This window comes from Macrotis lagotis, chromosome 5, assembly GCF_037893015.1.
Source record: "Macrotis lagotis isolate mMagLag1 chromosome 5, bilby.v1.9.chrom.fasta, whole genome shotgun sequence".
Taxonomy (NCBI): domain Eukaryota; kingdom Metazoa; phylum Chordata; class Mammalia; order Peramelemorphia; family Peramelidae; genus Macrotis; species Macrotis lagotis.
Window position 1 is genome coordinate 114,179,443 of NC_133662.1, and position 19,152 is coordinate 114,198,594.

Here is a 19,152-nt window from a genome sequence, read left to right on the forward strand (position 1 = left end):
AAAAGCACTATTATATAGTATTATGATATTCCATCTATATTTTGTATTGGGGAAAATTAATTAGGTAGCAGAATAAAATTAACTTTAAAAGAAATTTTTACATGCAATAATAAATTGCAACAGGTCCTTAAAGTACACATACATTTGTTTTTAATACAAACTCTTTTTTTTAAATTATCTGATATCTCTGAAAATTTGTTACCATTAGTTAACCCCCTTTAAAAAACACTTATGGTACAAGCATCTAGTATTCATGAAAACAAGATATTTGTAAATATATTTTTTTGATATTTACTGATTCAAGTTGAAACAGAGAAAATTTAATTTGGGTGACAGTTATAGCAGCATAATATTAAAATATATAAAGTAAAAAACCTTAAAAGTATGTCTTACTCGTGCTTTTAGTGAACAAATTTTTCCTCTGGAAATATCTATACCATCATCATTTCCTCTGAAATTTAAAAAAAAGGGAAAAAATTTACTTAAAAAAAATAGGAAACAGGAAACAACACTTATATAATCCATTAAACTTTAACTCAAGAGAATATATAGGAATAAGACATGTTAAATTAATAGAAGTTAAGCTGAATAAAAAATTATCTAAATGCACATAATTTTTACTCAACAGCTATATAGCTGATATATTTAATATATTAAAATTATGGATGTTATTCTTAATATTTTTTTGGTCCCAAACTGAAATTTTTATCAGTGATGATGATGTCTGTCCTTTACTCTAGAAGAAGACTGACATCAGGGAGGTAAGGTGATGGCATGACATGCAATGAATTGGATTTGAGTGAGGGGGTGCTATACTAAGTCATCTGCCTCAATTTTTCTTATGGGTCTGTCTGTGTCCAGATATGGATCAGTACAACTGGAGATGGCTCTGGATGTGAGGCAATCAGGGTTAAGGGACTTGCTCAAGGTTACACAGCTAAGTGTCAAGTGTCTGTGGTCACATTTGAACTCAGGTTTTCCTGAATCCAGGGCTAGTGGTCTATCCATTGTGCCACTAGTTAGCCCCAGGGAGAACTGGTAAAGAAACTCCCTCCATCAAAGGAAATCAGAAACTTGTGTACAACTTAACAAGCTACAGTAGCTGGCTATCTGAGACCTTGAGAAGTGAGGTGCCTCACCAGAGTTTTGCTCTAAATATTTTTATATAGATTTAGTCCTTGAACGACATTTTAAGGAATCCTAGCATTGAAATCACTAGTCCCAGTACAAGAGCAGTTCTGATGATCAATAAATACATCTTGCTCTGGTATTTTGGATTTAATCAATTCTTAGAGGCACACTATTTTGGGGACTGATCTTAAATTCTACTAGTCTCAAGCTACCCCCCCTTTTTTGACTATTATGTTTTTTAGATATTCTACCACATTACTAAAAATAGATGATAGGACAGCTGTGACTTAGACAAATCCTACAATCAGTATGAAAAGGAAGAGTAACAAGTTACATTGTTTGACAGCCTAGGACAGGAGTTTAACTTAGGACCTATATCTGTGACAAATCAATGCCTCCCTGAGAAGAGCTCTCCAGTTTTGAGGATCCAGGCTCCTGAAGACTTACTGTGTAAGAACTGACTGTTTTGAACTTTCTGCCTGCTCCTCTCTGGCCTTTATTATGTGCTTAATAAATGCTTATTATGACTGACTGAACACAGCCCGTGCTTAATAAAGATCTGAGCTGAAGCTGCTGAAAGCTGGACAAACACATGCCACTTCAACTGCAGGTGCATTTTGTTAAGCGTATGTAGGAGGGACCCCATACCACTCAGGATGGAGGTCAGGGTAGGTGGCTACTCTTTCTTTAAGCTTGCAAGCTTCATCAAGAGAAGTAAACAATGTAACTACTGAGAAGGACCAGTTTGTCTTTTACACATTATAGTTAATCCTTGGTCCAACCACAAAGCATGCAGCACTCTTTGAACCTAACTACCTTGATCTACATTAATGGACACACTGTTTATAGGAGGCACAACTTTGAGATCCCTAAGAGAACATGGTTTTGAGATCTTCTGAACTAAGACAACGTAATTTAAACCACACCGTGACCCCAACGGAGTAGATACTTTAGACTCATCATACATTCTGATGAACTTGAAATAAGATACATCTTACCTAGTATCCACATTTCTAAAGAAGTTCCTCAGTGAGTCATCATAAATTCCTTTCTAAAAATTACAAAAAAAAATTCATGTAAATGTAACTATGCAATAAGTTCTATACTCCCACCAAGAAGTCTTTCAAAGTTTTAAATGACAATCATTAGCCAACAATAGAATTTGCAATGGGGACCGAATTCTCAAGAAAATAAATGTCAAAAACATTTACTCTTGTTTTCCAACTTGAAGATTTCAGATTAGCATTTTCTAAATTCTCAAAAGATCTTAACTCCTCTTAGAACCAGACAAAAGATTTCCTCTTTTAAGCAACATGAGGAACTAAAGCAGAGAAATCAATCTGCTTTGGTTAACTAAATCACCTGTGCACAAATGAAGTGTAGATAGAGGGCTACTAATGATCTTCCTAACTGCCAAGTCAATAATCCAGTTCTCATCCTTGGGTACCTAGATGACATTATGGGTAAGGTGATGGGAGTCAGGAAAAGCAGAATTCAAATCCTTCCTCAGATGATTATTAATTGCATGATCCTGGGCAAGTCACTTAACACCATGTCTGCCTCAGTTTATTCATCTGCAAATGAGGATAAAAATAACTCCTAAATTCCAAAGTTGTTGTGAAGAACAAATGATATAACTGTAAAGCACTTAGCCTGACACAAAGTAAGCTCTGTGTTAGGTCTTACTATTACTATCATCATTGTCCCATTTCTCTAAGATTGATGATCACAGCCTTCTTAAGAGTCTCTTGTATAGAAGGGAAGCTAGGTGGTACAGTGGATAAAGCACCAGCCCTAGAGTCAGAAGGACCTGTGCTCAAATCTGGCCTCAGATTCTTAATAATTACTTAGCTGTGAGAATTTGGCCAAGTCACAACTCCACTGCCTTGCAAAAATCTCCCTTAAGTCCCCACCCCCCACCAAAAAGAGTCTTTTGTGTCTTTGATTCAATGACATTTCATGTTTTGCATTCTTTTCCCAAAAACATCTATTTCTGTTCCTTCCTTTTTTTCCCCATCTTGGTCACTAAAGTCTGTGCTAAAGTATATACTTTGTATGAGCTACTTTAGTTTATATCATTCTCTATGACATGTTCTTTCCCATTCTCCAACTCAAACTTAACAGTGTTCAACTCAAATGATACCCACGGAAACATTCCCTGATTTCTCCCACTCCAATTCTCATCTTTTTATCTGAAAGGATTATTTCCTTTTCAGACTTCATATAATACTTATTAGTAAGATGGATAAACAGCATGTTTATTATGAACCAGACACTGTAGTAATTGCTGGGGATACAAATATAAACATGCACTTTCTTAATGGGGAAGGGCAGCCTAGTGGGGATGTCCAGAAGTCAAGGCTTAGTTCCAGGGAAGATTAAAGTGAGACATTAATTCCAGAGCCCAAGCCCAAGATGGGAAATATGGAGGGTGGAGACAGGGATAATAGCAAGTTGAGAGATTTTAGCAATGTATGTAGCTGAGCAAAGTGGTGTGGAAGCCTGGGTCTGTTAGCATGCTTTCTTTTGTCCTCTAAAACAGCTCTGTGTCTATGCCTCAAAAACAGAGCGTGTTTCAGATCTTCATTAAATTGTTTTTATAAAAATGTTCCTTGGATGATCACAGATACAGAGTTGGAGGAGAACCTTCAAGACCATAGAACCTAACCTAAATTTTACAGATGCATAAAATGAGGCCTGGAAAAATCACACAAGCTGGTAAAGTGTGTGGTGGGATTCAACATGCAAGCTGATTCCCAATTCGATCTTTCCCTCTGTACCACACTGGTTACCTTCTGTACTACTTGCTGAATGTGTGACATTTTTCTTTTGAGAGTAAGGATTCAGTCTTTTTTGTGTATATCATAGACCCTTTGGCAAGGGTTTGTGAAGCCAATGGATCCCTTCTCCAAATAAAATTTTTAAATTCATAAAATACATTGGATTACAAGGAGTTCAAATGTTAGTTATGAGAGGCATTTTTTTCCTCCATCACAAACACCTTGAATTCTAACCTCATGTCAAGAATCTCTGTTCTAACATGGTCAGATTTTTTAGATTTGATGCTGGGCATAATCAGTCCCCAGCAATTATCAGTGCCTGGTCCATGACAAAGTCAGAAGAAATAAGGATTCTAATCTGCTCTCTGAAGCTCTGCATGTGACTATGTTGTTGTTTAGTTACATCTGACTCTTTCTTGGCGGGGATACTGGAGTGGGTTGCCATTTTCTTTTCCAGCTCATTTTACAGATGAGGAAACTTAAGAGGGTCACTTGCCCATGTCACACAGCTAGTAAGTGTCTGAGGCTGGAATTCAGGAAGATGAGTCTAATCTGACTTCAAGCCCAGCATTCCATCCTCTGTAACAACTAGCTGTCTTATGTGACAATAGGTTTATTAGAGGTGTAGAATTGGAAAAGGTCTCAGAGATCACAATCTAATCTAGTCCACTCATTTTACAGAAGAGGTTTAAGGTATTTAAAAATGACTTTGCCCAAGACCATACTGCAGGATGAGTCCAGGTTCTTAAACTTCAAAGACTATTATCAGAGGTGTATAATTCTTTTTTTTTTTTTTTTAGGTTTTTGCGAGGCAAATGGGGTTAAGTGGCTTGCCCAAGGCCACACAGTTAGGTAATTATTAAGTGTCCACATTTGAACTCAGGTACTCCTGACTCCAGGGCTGGTGCTCTATCCACTGTGCCACCTAGCTGCCCCTATCAGAGGCGTATATTAAGAATCAAATTGGATACAATATCGATAATATCATTAGAAGGCTTCTCCAAGGTCATCCCTGTTAATTCTGATTATGTATTTGTTTGAACATTGCCTACCCCATTAGAATGTAAGCTCTTTGAAGGCAGAGAATGTCTTTTGCCTCTTTTTCTATCTCCAGAATTTAGCACACAGAAGGCACTTAAAGGGTAGCTTTAGAGTTCTTGCTTAAAAAGGGGTGCAGTGTCCATTTGTCTTGCAAAAACCTAAAAAAAGGTGGGGGGGTGCAGACAACAAGTATGAACCGCCCAAACAGGCCTAGGTAAGAAGGTTGAAGGTAGGAGCCTGGGGGAAGAGCACAGGAGGGGGAGGAGAGGCTATCAGCATGCAGGGAGGTGGGGTAGGATGATGAGGGGAGAGGAAGAAGATGGGGAGGCCCGTGGAGGAGGGGCTGGGGCAGGCTAGGGACAGGGAGGAGGGAGAGGAGCGGGGCAGGTGGGGGAGAGGATGGAGAAGCGCCGGGGCCTCACCTTGTTGACAGCCGCGTGCTCCCTCAGGGCCAGGTCCCAGAAGCAGCGGCCAATCTGGTTGCCGCACTGGCCGACTGCGGGGATACAAAGACAAGAGGAACTTAGCGCCGGGGCTCAGCGGCGGTCGGGGTCCCCCACCCGCGGGGTCCCCCACCCGCCGGGCCCCCGAGCGGCTCACCTTGCACTACGACCGACTGGGCCATGCGGCCGCTGCGGGGCTCGCGCCGGGAGCCGGGGCGGCGGCGGTTCAACAGCCCGCCAACGGCTTCGCGCCTGCGCCCGGCGCCGGGGGGGAGGGGCGGGGGCGGAGCAACGGAAGGCGGCCCGCGCGCGCCTGCGTCCTGGCTGTCGCCATAGCGACCAGGCGCGCCTTCCGCCGGCCGCGTTCAGTCGGGGCGCCCCCAGCGGCCGAGTCGGAGTACCGGAGCTTTCGGAGCCCGCAACCAGCGGGTAACTCGAGATTGTTGGTTTGGTGGCAGCGCCCGCCCCCCGCTCCTCCCCCTCCCCCTCCCCTCCCCCTCCCCTCCCCCTCCCCTCCCCTCCCCCCTCCTCGGGCGTCCCCCAGCCGGCCCCGACGGACCAGGACGCGGAGCGGACGGACCCACGGCAGGCCCTGGGGCTGGGCGCGGGCGGGCGCCGCCGAGAAAAGCTGGGCCCGACCCTCGGGGGCGGCGCCTCACTGAGCCCCGGGGCTGTGTTTATTTGGGCGTTTAGGGGGACTCCTGACGTGGGAGGCGGCGGCCCCCATGGATGTAAGCCCATGAAGCTCGTGGGGGCTCGGGTTTAAGCTGATAGGAGCTCCTCTGACCCCTCCAGGTAGGAACGCGTCGCCTCGAGCGCCCCCAACTCCCTAACGCGCGCCCCTTGGCCCGGCCCCCGCCTGGCAGTCACCCAGGTCCCCGTGCCAGGCCGAGGGACAGTGCCAGCGCCCAGCCTCCTAGCGCCGCGTGAGCCTCAAAAGTCGCCCGGGCCCCCCGGCCGGATTGTGGGGTGCCTGGGCTCGGGTGCTCCCCGCTCCGCGCCACCTGGCCATACCCACAGTTATTTCTATCATTATTTTTAATTTTAATTTTTTTCTCTCTCCCCTTTATCTTAAGAATATTTTAGTAATGTCTAAAAAAGATTTGTACAACATAAGAATAAATAAATAGGAAAACTATGAATTTGAACAAACTGGCCCGCTTTGGGTGCTCCTCGTCCATAAAATGGGGATAATACTTTGCCCGGCTGCCTCCTGGATTATTGTAAAGAGGAAAGAAGTGTTTTAAAAGTTAGGAAGTGCTAGTCAAAAGTAGGATGTTGATAATGATGCTAAACATGATTCGGACAAACCCCTGTTTAGATCCAATGATCTTGATTTGGGAGCTTAATACCTAGCTGTGTGGCCTTGGGCAAGCCACTTCACCCCACTGGCCTTGCAAAAACCTAAAAAAAAAAAGACTACTCCTTATGGGGGAGAGGAGGAAATCAGCCAGTGGGTCAGAGCTATCTTATATCATCTGAAGTCCAGACATCAAGAAATGCATCTAGATATGTTTAGGAATTCTACAAGAAGATAAATGAATTGAAATCTTAGCTGATAAATCCTTATTCTAATCATTGCATCTAACTAATAGCAGAAGATGTTTCCATAGAAATATTCTGTCCATCAAAACTTCCACATCTCCTAAAGAATGGTCAGTTGGGGAATAGTTATATTGATTTGAATATTTACACTCTCCCAAGTTCTATACCAGGTGCTGAGGGAATTTGGGAGAAATAAAAGCAAGTCCCCGTTCTCATGAGTATTTTGATCTCTGGGAGGAGGGAGGAAAAATATAAAGGGGAATGAAAAGAAAAATTATACTTACATATATGACTTGTGACTCGGGATCTCAGGTCAAAACTCAAAAAAAATCTAGATTTCTGCTTTATATATCCTTCCACAACATAGGTATGAGTAATAGGGTTTAGAGAACCTTTTCATGCTTGTCAGTGCACATACAGATAGAATGAAAACATGCTGTCAAGGCTTAATATGGTTGTACACCTAAAAATTTACTGGTTTCCTCCTCTCCCCCAATAAGGTGTAGTCTTTTTTTTTTTTTTAGGTTTTTTGCAGTGACTTGCCCAAGGCCACACAGCTAGGTAATTATTAAGTGTCTGAGGTCGGATTTGAACTCAGGTACTCCTGACTCCAGGGCCGGTACTCTATCCACTGCTCCCACCTAGCCACCCCTTTAGGTACAGTCTTAATGTCAATCAGTACATGCAATCAGTGTTTTATTTCATTGAACTCTTGTCATAGTGTGGCACTTAATGAGATTTTGTATGGTGCAGAATTAAAACACCTGTGAAATACATATGTAAATTTATATGCATTTACTTTTTATATTCCCCTAAACCACTTTTCCCAATTTTCTTCTTGGAGAATTTCATGATTTTTGTTTTTTATTTTGATTTATTTCAGTTTCTTTACATTAATGCTGGAAAATCATTTTTATGATACAGTATAATGTGTAGCATATAATTATAGGAAATCCACACATTTCATGCTTTGATGTTGGCCCCAAGCAGTTATTAACCACCTGCTGCTCAAAAAATTTAAGTGCTTCTCTAAACTTAGGAAATGATCACTCTTAGTCCTATACTGTCTTGAATAGTGACACCATTTTTTTAAAATCCTTATTTACATTTTAATTATTTTAGGTAATAACAAAAGGGGTGGGGTTTTTTGGTAATACTCTATGAAGTAGGTTGCAGTTGTGGTATTTTATGGCACTTCTTTCAAATTTGGCTTTTTGATTTTGTGTCATTGTTTTCATAGAAATCAGTTTTAATGTTTTTTTTAACGTAACAAAATTGTATTCAGTAAATAAAACAGAGCTACTAATGATTTACTGTTGTATTTTGACCTGTGGAAAATCCACAGCATCCTACAATCTCTTTCACATTTGTTTGAAATAAAAAAGGAAATAGAAGAGATTAAAGAGGCTTCATTTTTTTCCTGTAGCTTTTGGGGGGAGCACTTTTTTCCCAGTAAAATTGTTGTATTCTTTATACTTTTATATTCCCATCATTCTACCTTGTACATGCATAAAGAGAGGTAGCATGGAAGTTGAAAACTGACCTCAGTCAGAATGTTACAAATTACACATCTGCTGTACATTGTTGGCTTACAACACTCTGGGCAAGTTATTTAAACTTTGATAGTCCTATATAACTCTTTAGAACTATTAAGCTGCTGAACAACTTCAGATGTTTGCCATGACAGATTTCTTTGCTGTGAGTTTCATATACCAATGAAATAGGTTTATAATAAAAAGGTTTTTATCAACCTTGTCATTTTCTATTTAAAAATATTTAGTAGACATTAAACAAAAATGTAGAATACTTTAAAGGTTAAAAAGGGTTGTGTTGCTGCAAACATAAAATTTTCTGTGGAGATAACGTGATTTTTCCTCATCTGTAAAGTAGAATTAGGTGAACTCTAGTTCAGAATTTATGCTGTATTTCTATTCCCTTCTTTGCCCTATGTGCAAATGCCTAAATTTCCAATACTTTTGGAGTAGAATGCCTTATGGAGTTCAGAAATGACAGTGTAAGTAATAATGATTGATTTATACTTGTTTATAGTATTTTTCATTTGAAATTTCTGAAATAAGAAAATAATCATGTTAAAACATTGTTTAATTGCTGCTTGTGGTAAAGTGCATTTGATCACTATAGTTTCAGAATAAGCAGAAAGTAAAAATAAGATAATTTCCTATTTCCACAAAAAAAGCTGTTTTTAAGACTGATGATAAAGTTGCCAATCAGTGTAAAGGACTTAGTGTTTAATGCACCAATCAGTGTATTAGCTAACAATGGCCTTCAGTGATCTCAAATTATCTGGACTATTATTACACAATCAGTTAGATGAATTTTCCCAACTAACCAGACTTTCTCAGAGATGTCAAACAACTAAGGCAAAAAGAAAGAGGAGGTAAGGCTAAGCAGCTTGATTAAGAGAAGTTTCATATAACATCACTTGAAAATAGAATAATTAGAAGACAAAAAGTAAGGTGAAAATTTTGATTAAGATACTCTTTAACTTGAATTGTATGTTGGAAAGTTTAGTTCTCACTTGTCCTGAAAAAAAGTTTGCTTTAGATTTGATATTTATTGTTTAAGGATTAAATTAACTGAAAATTTTGGCATGGTTTTCATAAACATCTTCAACATTAGTGATTGCTTATTTGGAAGAAGTGCCAAATTCACTTTTCTTACAAAAGATATATAGGTTGCAATTTTATGAGTTAATATAATATGTGGCTTATATTATTGTGAGAAATTTGAGGAATTAAAGCCTTGTAAGAAGTGGGATAGGGAGAGTGGGCCATTAGGCAGGGAAAGGCCTGAAAAGAACCGGGAAAACAGGGATATGAAGTCACGTATATATTTTTGTGTTGATTGAAAATATTCAAAACTGGGACACAGATTTAGACTAATCCTATATTTCTGATAATGGTCTTAACATGTTTAGCCTTTTCCTGTTCCCACGAGATTTGAGAAGAAAAGGATTAACAAACCAAATTTTTAAGGGTGGTTAGCTCTTAGCTAAACAAATCTTTTTAGTTTAATACTCCCATCATGAATTCAGAATGAAAACTTCTATTCTTTAGCAGGTAGGAAACTATGTGAAAGAATTCTCTGATGTCATAATTTCTGGGTGTCACTGGCTCATTCGACCAGCCTTCCTTTGTCACATTCGATCCTCCTATGGAAGGAGAATAGGAGCATTTGATTTATTTAGCCTCTACAGGAATCAAACTTCACTTATTTTGGTAAGTGTGCATATCTTTGGCTTATTTAGCCCCAACCAAGTCTCTCTCAAATATTTTGTGTACTTAAAAATTTTAAACTTTTTAAACTTTCAGTTCATCATCATCATCATCATCAAAGATTTATTTGGAAATTTGTTAGGTGCTAGGGAGTCAAAAAACTATAATAGAGTATCAATCCAAAAGGGAACTAAAATTTAATCAGACATATACTCATTAAAAGAATAATAAAATAAAATAATACAAGTATAGTATACGGTTTAGTGGAAACACATGGCATAGGTAGTATTGTAGGAATTGGAGAAAGGAGCAAGCAGGCACTTGGGAAAGCTTTGAAAAGTTGGGCCTTCGAGGAAAGGCTAGACTTTAGATAATTGGGAGCAATTTTCAAGGTGTCATTTGAGTAATTTATAAATAACATTTAAAGGCACATTGATGTATATAGTTTATGTGAACTTAAATAGTGTTACTCTTAAGAGTTTACTCTCATGTGATTGCTTGTCATTGGTACGGATAAGATTACATATAGACGATTAAAGTGTTATAGAGAAGTTATAGATTTATAAGAATTATAGTTTCTATCATGCATAGAATATGAATTACAAAAGTTTAAAAGGACAAAAGGCCACTAAGTGTTTTTTTAATTTCTGCTTTAGGTTTTCAGTGAATTATGCCTTTTCGGTTTGGTACTCAGCCAAGGAGGTTTCCAGTGGAAGGAGGAGATTCTTCAATTGGTCCTGAACCCGGCCTGAGCTCCAGTCCTGCATGGTATAGGAAAGAAACACCACCAACCAGGTAAGTTTACTGATTTTGTTAACCATCTGTGTTTTGGTAAAAATTTCAACTCTGAAGTCATATCTGAGCTTAACTCTACATGTTGGGCAGAGCAAAGGAAAATTTACAAAATTTAATGACTAAATTTAGTAGCTTTTTTGTTGCTTATTAAGAGGTACTTTTAAAAGCATCAGCATGTTACATGGAATATTATTCTCAGTTTTGGAACCTTCCCCAGATATCCTTCTTTTTAAATAAAATTATTTTGGAAAGGTTTTTAACAGCTACAAAATGTGTACCCATGAAAGCACCTATTACATATACATTACATCCACATACATTTTATTGCCATTTGGTGAACATATAAGATGCCTTTATAAAATAGCAGCTAGAAGGCTGTCTTTTGTTTATCAGTTTCCTGTGATTAAAATGGGTGGCAATAGTTTTGCTGGAATACAAACTTGATTTCTGCCTTATGAGTTCTACTGTGTTTTAATACCTGTGGCATTTAAAGAAATTAAAATTGATTTAAGAAAAGAGACTTAGTCATATCATTTCCTGGAAGGCAACTGAATAGATGTCATTTTTCCTGTTATATAGGCAACTCCGAAGATGCCCTGGAAGTCACTGTCTGACAATCACTGATGTTCCCGTCAATCTATATGCGACAATGAGAAAACCACCTGCTCAGAGCAGCAAGGAAATGCATCCTAAATAGCCGCTCCTTTGGTGAAGATCATCATAAGGCTTTTGTAGAGGTTTGACTAGGTCAAGGTAATGGGCCAGTATCATTTTATGATCTGGTAAACAAATAAAAGTGGTGACATCATTGGATGTTTACAACGGCTTTCATTTGTCATTTATTATTGATGGAAAAAAAGGAGCCTATTAAATACAATACTCAAGTATTAACTATATGAAAGGAAATAACCATCAGTATGATAAATTATATTAAACTAATGGTACAATTTTGTTGATATAATTGAATCTTTCTGCTTGCTCTGGAGACTTTTCTCATTAATTTTGGACTTAAATTTTATTGAAACAGAGCTTGGCTAGAAAATTGAGTAACAGGGAAACAGGATATATGTGTGACTGTGTGACACTCCATTAAGCCTGAGGAGAAAAGTGCCTTGCATTCTAGTGGAGCTCAATTGTCATTTTCTACCCAGAAGTCAATTGCTTCGAATGAGAGAAAGCTGAGACTCTTTGAGATCCAGCCCCTAGGAAAACTGCCATCAAAAGAGTCAGTGAATTATAGGGGGGGGAAATTACCAAAAATCCAGGAGAAAAGGAATAGAACATAAAGACTTAAGTTTTAAAGTATTAAAAGAACAAAAGTCTAGAATAGAAAGTTAAATAATGAGAATTGAGAAAGTTGAAGTGGAGCAGAGGAAAGGAAATTCTTATTAACTACTTAACTGAGAGGGGAAAAGGGAAAAGAGAAGAACCTAATTAGCTAGCTAGATAAGAAAAAGGAATAAAACTAAAACTAAAAAAGGTAATGAGATGTATGTGTGAAGAAGTGGGGAACAGGGCTTTTGAAGGTTAGGAAAGGTTTCCTTAAAAATAGATTAAACTAAAAGAAAATAGTACCATATTTACAAAAAGTAAAAATTCTGATTTGGAAAAACCCATTAGAAAAAATGGAAGAAAGTACAAACCTTGGGGCAACTATGTGGCACAGTGGATAGAGCACTGGCTCTGGAGTTGGGAGGAACCAAGTTCAAATCCAGCTTCAGACACTTAATAATTATCTAGCTGTGTGACCTTAGGCAAGTCCCTTAACTTCGTTGCCTTGCATAAACCATAAAAAATAAAAAATAAACCAAGAAATTACAATCCTCATAATTTTAAATGTGAAAGGAATAAACTGAATAAAATAAAGAGGAGTGACAGATTAGAAAATAAAACTTCAATCTTGCTTAAAAGAAACATTTAAAAAATACCCAAGGGTTTGGAAGAAATTTGGTACACATCAAGTGAACACAAAACAGTCAATCCTATCAGAAGAAAACAAAAGCAAACATAAAGAAAATGTGATAAACAAGGAAATTATATGAAAGGAACCATAGATAAATTAATATCAATATTAATACTCCAAATATTAATACTCCCAAGTACCTTCCCATCTAAATTCATAAAGGAAACATTTACAGACTATAAGAAGACATGATACAATAGTGACAGGAAATTTCAATGCCCCTCTCTGTTTTGGTTAAGTAACACATAAAAAGAGGAAAAAAATGGAAGTGAAAAATTTGCTGGAGAAGACATGTCTCTTAAATGGGACTACTAAAAAATATGTATCCCAGCTTCACATGCAACGTAACAAAAAAATGTTAAGTATAGGCAATGTCAATTATAGGAAGGCATGAAACCATAAAAATAGTAATCAATTCAGGGAGTTCAAATAACAGACCCAAATGAAAATGCTCAACAAGATTCTAAATAATGGATCAGAGAAAATGATTAAATGATTAAAAAAAATACTAAAATTTCTGGGATGAACTAAAGCAGAGCTTAGGGGGGGAAATACTATAAAAATATAAACTGAATAGCAACACTAGAAAGAAAAATCTTAAAACAGAATTAGATTAACTGGGAACTAAAATTAAAAGGTTCTTGGAAAAGATTTTAAATACTTTAAAAATGAAGAAAATCAAAATACTAGGAACAAAATCATAACAAAACCGAACATAAGAAATTGAGGAATACCCTTAAATTAAAAACTCAGGTGTCAGAAGAGAATTATCTGTAAAAGAACTAAGAGATTATAATGGATTCTTGAGAGAACTCTTAACACAAACAATACTCATGCTACACAAATTCTCAATATTGAGCATTCTTCTAGATTCCTTTTGGAAGTGTTCTAATACCAGTGAAGCACAAGCTATATAATACAGATCAATATATCAGTAGATCAAAAAATTTAAGCAATTTTGTAAGGCTACAATTATTTATCTAAGAAATGACAATAATTGGAATCCACAATATATAAACATCAGTTGTTAAAAGTATATCTGCAGACTCAAGGTAACCTGGAAAAGAGCAGAAAGGCTCTGCTCCCCAGGGTCAGAGGGGTGGCCCGCCAGAGCGAAAGAACTTCAGCCTCCAGGAGGCAGCCCCAGGGCACTGGGAGCCCCGGCTCACAGCAGTGGGGGAGTCTCCTGAGCTGCACCCTGAGGAGCACCAGGCACAAAGTGGGGCAACAGCTGGGGACCTCTGCCAGAGCCAGCACGTGGAGCCCAGCCCTCAGGGCACACAGCAAGCAGCTTGATCTTTCTGCAGCCCAGATCGGGAAACAGAAGCAGGAGGAGCCCATAAGCAGGAGCCCCCAGGGCATGAGCCCATTGAGCTGAGGGAGGGGAGTGGAGAGAGAGAGAGAGAGAGAGAGAGAGAGAGAGAGAGAGAGAGAGAGACACTGCGGAGAGCTCTGTCCTCTGCCCCTGGAACAGGACTCTGGGGATCTGCCCACATTCAGATCCTGATCGCAGTCTAGACCCCCCCCCCATAGAACAGCAGTGGCCCCCCTCACCTCAGCCCCATGGCAGAGGGGGCACTTATGGTCATTCACAGACCAGGAGGGAGGACAGAGCCTCACACACTGAGACCGTTGTGGGACTGTCCCAAAAGCTCAGGAAGCACCCCAAAAAACAGGCTTAGGCTGGGAAAATGAGCAAGCAAAGAAACAAGAGGAAGACCATTGAGAAATATTTTGCAAATGAGCCCAAGAAGGATCAAAATACTCAAGTCGGAAAATGAGGAAACAAAACCTCCTGCATCTGAAGACTCCAAGAAAAACAGAAATTGGGCTCAGGCTATGACAGAGCTCAAAAAAGACTTTGAAAATCAAATGAGGGAGTGGGAAGAAAAACTGGGAAAAGGAGAGAGATGCAGGAAAAACATGAAAATGAAGTCAGCAGCTTAGTCAAGGAAATCCAAAAAAATGCTGAAGAAAATAGCATGCTAAAAAGCAGCTTAGGTCAAATGGATAAAACAGTTCGAAAAGTTATTGAGGAGAAGAATGCTTTAAAAAGCAAAATTGGACAGATGGAAAAAGAGATAAGAAAACTCTCTGAGGAGAACAAATCCTTCAGACAAAGAATAGAATTCAGGGAGATTGATGAATTTACCAGAAATCAGGAATCAACACTTCAAAACCAAAAAAAATGAAAAATTAGAAGAAAATGTGAAATATCTCATTGGAAAAACAACTGATATGGAAAACAGACTTAGGAAAGATAATTTAAAAATTATTGGAATACCTGAAAGTCATGATCAGGAAAAGAGCCTTGACAGCATTTTCAAAGAATTACTACAGGAAAATTGCCCTGATATTCTAGAAGCAGAGGGCAAAATAGAAATGGAAAGAATCCACCGATCCCCCCCGAGAAAGAGATCCCAAAAAACCAACCCCCAGGAATATTATAGCCAAGTTCCAGAACTCCCAAGTCAAAGAGAAAATATTACAAGCAGCCAGAAGGACACAATTCAAATACCATGGAGCTGCAATCAGGATCTCACAGGACTTAGCAGCAACTACATTAAAAAGCTCGTAGGGCTTGGAATATCATATACTGGAAGGCAAAAGAGCTTAGAATGCAGCCAAGAATGAATTACCCAGCAAGGCTGAATGTCCTCTTCCAGGGAAAAAGATGGACTTTCAATGAACCAGGGGAATTTCAAATGTTCCTTTTGGAATGGCCAGAGCTGAACAGAAGGTTTGATCTTCAGATACAGGACTCAGGTGAAGCATGGAGATTGGAGGAGAGGGGGGGAAATATGAGGGACTTAGAAGCACCAAAAAATTTAAATAACCTAGAACTAGCTCTGAAACAGCAGTATGAAAAAGCCTGAAGCTTAATAGAGAAGCTTCCCCAATTCCCTAATAAAGTTCAAGGTGAAGAAATAGGGTAGAAAAATAAGTAAACAAGAAACTGATAATAAAAACTACTATGGTGACAGGGAAGATCAGGATACACACTCAATGAAAATAAAGCAGCTAGAAGCAAAGAGAAATGCAAGCTGGGCAAAAGTCCTAACAAGAATGGAGTAGCTAAAAGATTTTCAAAATCAGAGTGGTAGAGAAAAAATTAGAGAAATGAAAAGCAAAGGAAGAAAATTCTGAAAAAAAGTTTGATAAAAGGCACAAAACTACTAAACATCTTTAGAATTGATCAAATGAAAAAAGAGGTACAAAATCAAACAGAATTGGTCAAATAAAAAAAGGAGACAAAACTCACTGAAGAAAATGTTCCTTAATTAGAATTGTGTAAGAAGTTAATGACTCCATGAGGCAAGATAAAGTCAAAAGAACTAAAAAGTGAAATAATCAGATTTTTTTTTTTTGCGAGGCAAATGGGGTTAAGTGGCTTGCCCAAGGCCACACAGCTAGGTCATTATTAAGTGTCTGAGACCAGATTTGAACTTAGGTACTCCTGACCCCAAGGCTGGTGCTCTATCCACTGTGCCACCTAGCTGCCCCATGAAATATCAAATTGGAGAGAAAAAAAACTGACCTGGAAATTGGATGGAGATGATTTAAGAATTAAGAAAAAAGTTTTTTGATTACCTGAAAACCATCATGAAAAAGCTTAGATAAGTCAAGAAATTATGAAGGAAAACTACTTTGATATCCTAGAACCAGAAGGTTAAATGAATAGTGTGGATTTCTTTAAGCATTGACAGATTTAATGACTCTTCAGCATCATAATTCCAAAGCATCAGTTCTATAGCACTCAACTTTCCTTGTAGTTCAACTTTCACAGTCACACATTACCATTGGAACAAATATTGTTTCATTATACAGACATTTGTCAGCAAGGTGATGACACTACTTTTTAGTTGATTTGTGCATTCATGTTCTTATTTTTCCACATCCAGGAGAGGTCATTCCTTATCAGACCCAGATCTATTGTCCATATCAGGTTTAGGTAAAACTCAGATAAATGGAGTTTAATCAGGATCATGCAATGATGGGAGAATCCAACTTTAAGACAATAGAAGAATGAATGACTCAAGGTTCCTTCACTAGGTCAAGTTCAATTTAAAAAACTGCAAGCCTGATAGTTAACAGTGGAAATGTACAAACTCTTGTTTTATTTTTATGCTTCTATGGGCAGTAGGATTATTTAGCCTTAGACTTCATATTGGAGTCATCTTATAATTACAAACTATGACTATAACATCGAAAATATAAAGTTTGTAATTATTACACTCATTCAAATGTCAGCTCCTTTATAGAGCAGAGGCTGCTCTAAGATTAGTTTTTGATTTGTATCTCTAGAACTTAGCACAATACTTCAGGCATAGTAAACACTTAATAGATTCTTTTTTCATTTATTTCCGTAGTTTAACTAGCTTCTGGAATCTTTTCTACAAGCCTCTATACCAAAGATATTTTTAGGATTTTTTAAAACAAAAATTATACTTAAAACAAAGATATTTCCCTTCTTACCAATTTGATTCCAATTAAAGCAACACCTGAAATGCTATGATTTAAAAAAAATAATGCCTCTTAAATGGAATTATTATGTTTAAGGACCTTTGCCAGGTGCTGTAAATATAAAAACAAAAACAGTCCCTGTCCTCAAGTAGGTTTTGTTTGATATGCTGAGTGATACAACACCCAAATATAAATTATATACAAAATAGTTAAAGGAAAAAATGAAAAAAAAAAGAACTATGAAGCTCAAGACTAGTTTCTTGTAGAAGTTGACAGGAATAGAACATTGAAAGGAAGGTAAGGATCCTAAGAAGTAATAGTACAATTGAAGCATAGAAGCAGGAGAGAAATGCTTATAACAACTCAGAACTTTTACCTCCCCTAATCAAATTGGTAAAGATGGAAATAATGTTAAAGGGGTCATGGGAAAATAAACATGCATTATTAAGTTGTGATTTAAGTCCTGATATTCTGAAAAATACTTTGGAATTATGAAAAAAAGTCACCAGGTATTTGGAATTATGTAAAAACAAGTCACTAGGTTTTAGGGGTTTGGGTTTAGATTATGTGTAAGAAGTTTGTATTGCAAATAGTCTAGTAGAAGTCATAACTTGACTGCTTTCCAAAAACAGTTGGGTTGGTCCAAATTCCTTAGTGCCAACCTAGGCCCCAACACCCCCCCACACTCAGAATTCGGTAGAAACCATAACAGCTTTGACTATGTTGCAAATCAAATTTATTTCAAATTTTTAATGCTGTTTCTATTCAGCGATACTACTAAATACTCAAAGGTGATCAAAGACAATTCATTCATTACCATAAACAACACTATGATAACAAGAAACTGGAAATAATAGTTGCTTATTCACTGAAGAATGACTGAACAAATGATATGAATGTAGTGGAATATTATAGGGCTATAAGAACTGATGAAATATGAAAGATTCACAGAAAAAACGAACACTCTATCCACTGAGACACTTACCTGCCCTTTTTTTTTGTAGGTTTTTTTTTGTAAGGCAAACGGGGTTAAGTGGCTTGCCCAAGGCCACACAGCTAGGTAATTATTAAGTGTCTGAGATTGGATTTGAACCCAGGTACTCCTGACTCCAGGGTTGCTGCTTTATCCACTACACCACCTAGCCGCCCCCCTGCCCTTCCATGTAATTTCTTACTGCACATTATTGATCTACATTATTACAAATTGTTTTGCCATTCTACATTTGATGTGTAACTACTTTATCCAGTTTTTTGCTACTATAATATGCAATTATAGAAATTTTAGTGAGACTGAAACCTCCTGGAAAATATCCCTAAGTAGTGGGATCTATAAGTCAAAGGATATGGACATTTTAGTCATTTCCTTAGCATAATTCCAGATTACTTTCTTAATTGGTTGGACCAAGTGGCAGATTGACCAACAGTGTTTTAGTTTATCTAGCCTATATACAATTCTATTTTCAAAAGATATTAAAACAATTTAGAAGTTAGACTGTAATCATACTTTAGAAAACCTAAAACAAGGAGACAAAATATTTATATTTCCACTTTCCTCACATTTGCCTATTAGATTGGTTGCCTACTATATAGGACAATGATAGCCTGCCCTCAAGGAGTAGCATTAGGAATACTGCCAAAATGTATGACTGTCAGAGGAGGTGGATAGGTCCAGTTACAATTTTGAGGGAGAAGAGCTGGACATTAAGAGGACTCTACTAGTAACAGTAAAATAAAAAAGACCTAAAGGAAGGCAT

The 19,152-nt window shown here is 38.0% G+C and overlaps 2 protein-coding genes across 12 annotated transcripts in view; one reads left to right on the plus strand and one right to left on the minus strand.

Moving 5' to 3' along the window:
- The window catches only part of TUBE1 (tubulin epsilon 1), a 28,942-nt gene extending 23,155 nt beyond the window's left edge, over positions 1–5,787 (minus strand). For 2 of the 4 annotated variants that reach the window (XM_074187385.1, XM_074187383.1), the window contains exons 1-4: positions 5,553–5,787; positions 5,375–5,448; positions 2,130–2,182; positions 394–451 (exon numbers count right to left, since the gene is read on the minus strand). In XM_074187385.1, coding sequence (XP_074043486.1) covers positions 394–451; positions 2,130–2,182; positions 5,375–5,448; positions 5,553–5,577 — 210 coding nt within the window. In that variant the 5' untranslated portion in view covers positions 5,578–5,787. The other 2 variants (XM_074187384.1, XM_074187386.1) reach the window with 2 other exon arrangements.
- On the plus strand, positions 5,721–11,793 carry FAM229B (family with sequence similarity 229 member B). 8 transcript variants are annotated; one of them, XM_074187389.1, is made up of 5 exons: positions 5,721–5,824; positions 6,089–6,190; positions 10,018–10,179; positions 10,833–10,971; positions 11,551–11,793. In XM_074187389.1, exons 4-5 carry the CDS (start codon positions 10,847–10,849, stop codon positions 11,666–11,668), a joined length of 243 nt encoding a protein of 80 aa, XP_074043490.1. In that variant the 5' UTR covers positions 5,721–5,824; positions 6,089–6,190; positions 10,018–10,179; positions 10,833–10,846; the 3' UTR covers positions 11,669–11,793. The 8 variants fall into 8 exon arrangements, with proteins under 8 accessions (XP_074043490.1, XP_074043494.1, XP_074043496.1 ...); XM_074187393.1 differs by lacking the exon at positions 6,089–6,190 and having other exon boundaries at positions 5,738–5,824; XM_074187388.1 differs by lacking the exon at positions 5,721–5,824 and having other exon boundaries at positions 5,851–6,190.
- The last annotated feature ends 7,359 nt before the right edge of the window (positions 11,794–19,152 follow it).

Excerpts from the sequence above, each read along its gene's own strand:
- FAM229B (XM_074187389.1), top strand. The coding sequence starts at position 10,847 with ATGCCTTTTCGGTTTGGTACTCAGCCAAGGAGGTTTCCAGTGGAAGGA. Across the intron at positions 10,972-11,550 it reads AAAGAAACACCACCAACCAG|GCAACTCCGAAGATGCCCTG; the intron begins GTAAGTTTACTG and ends CCTGTTATATAG.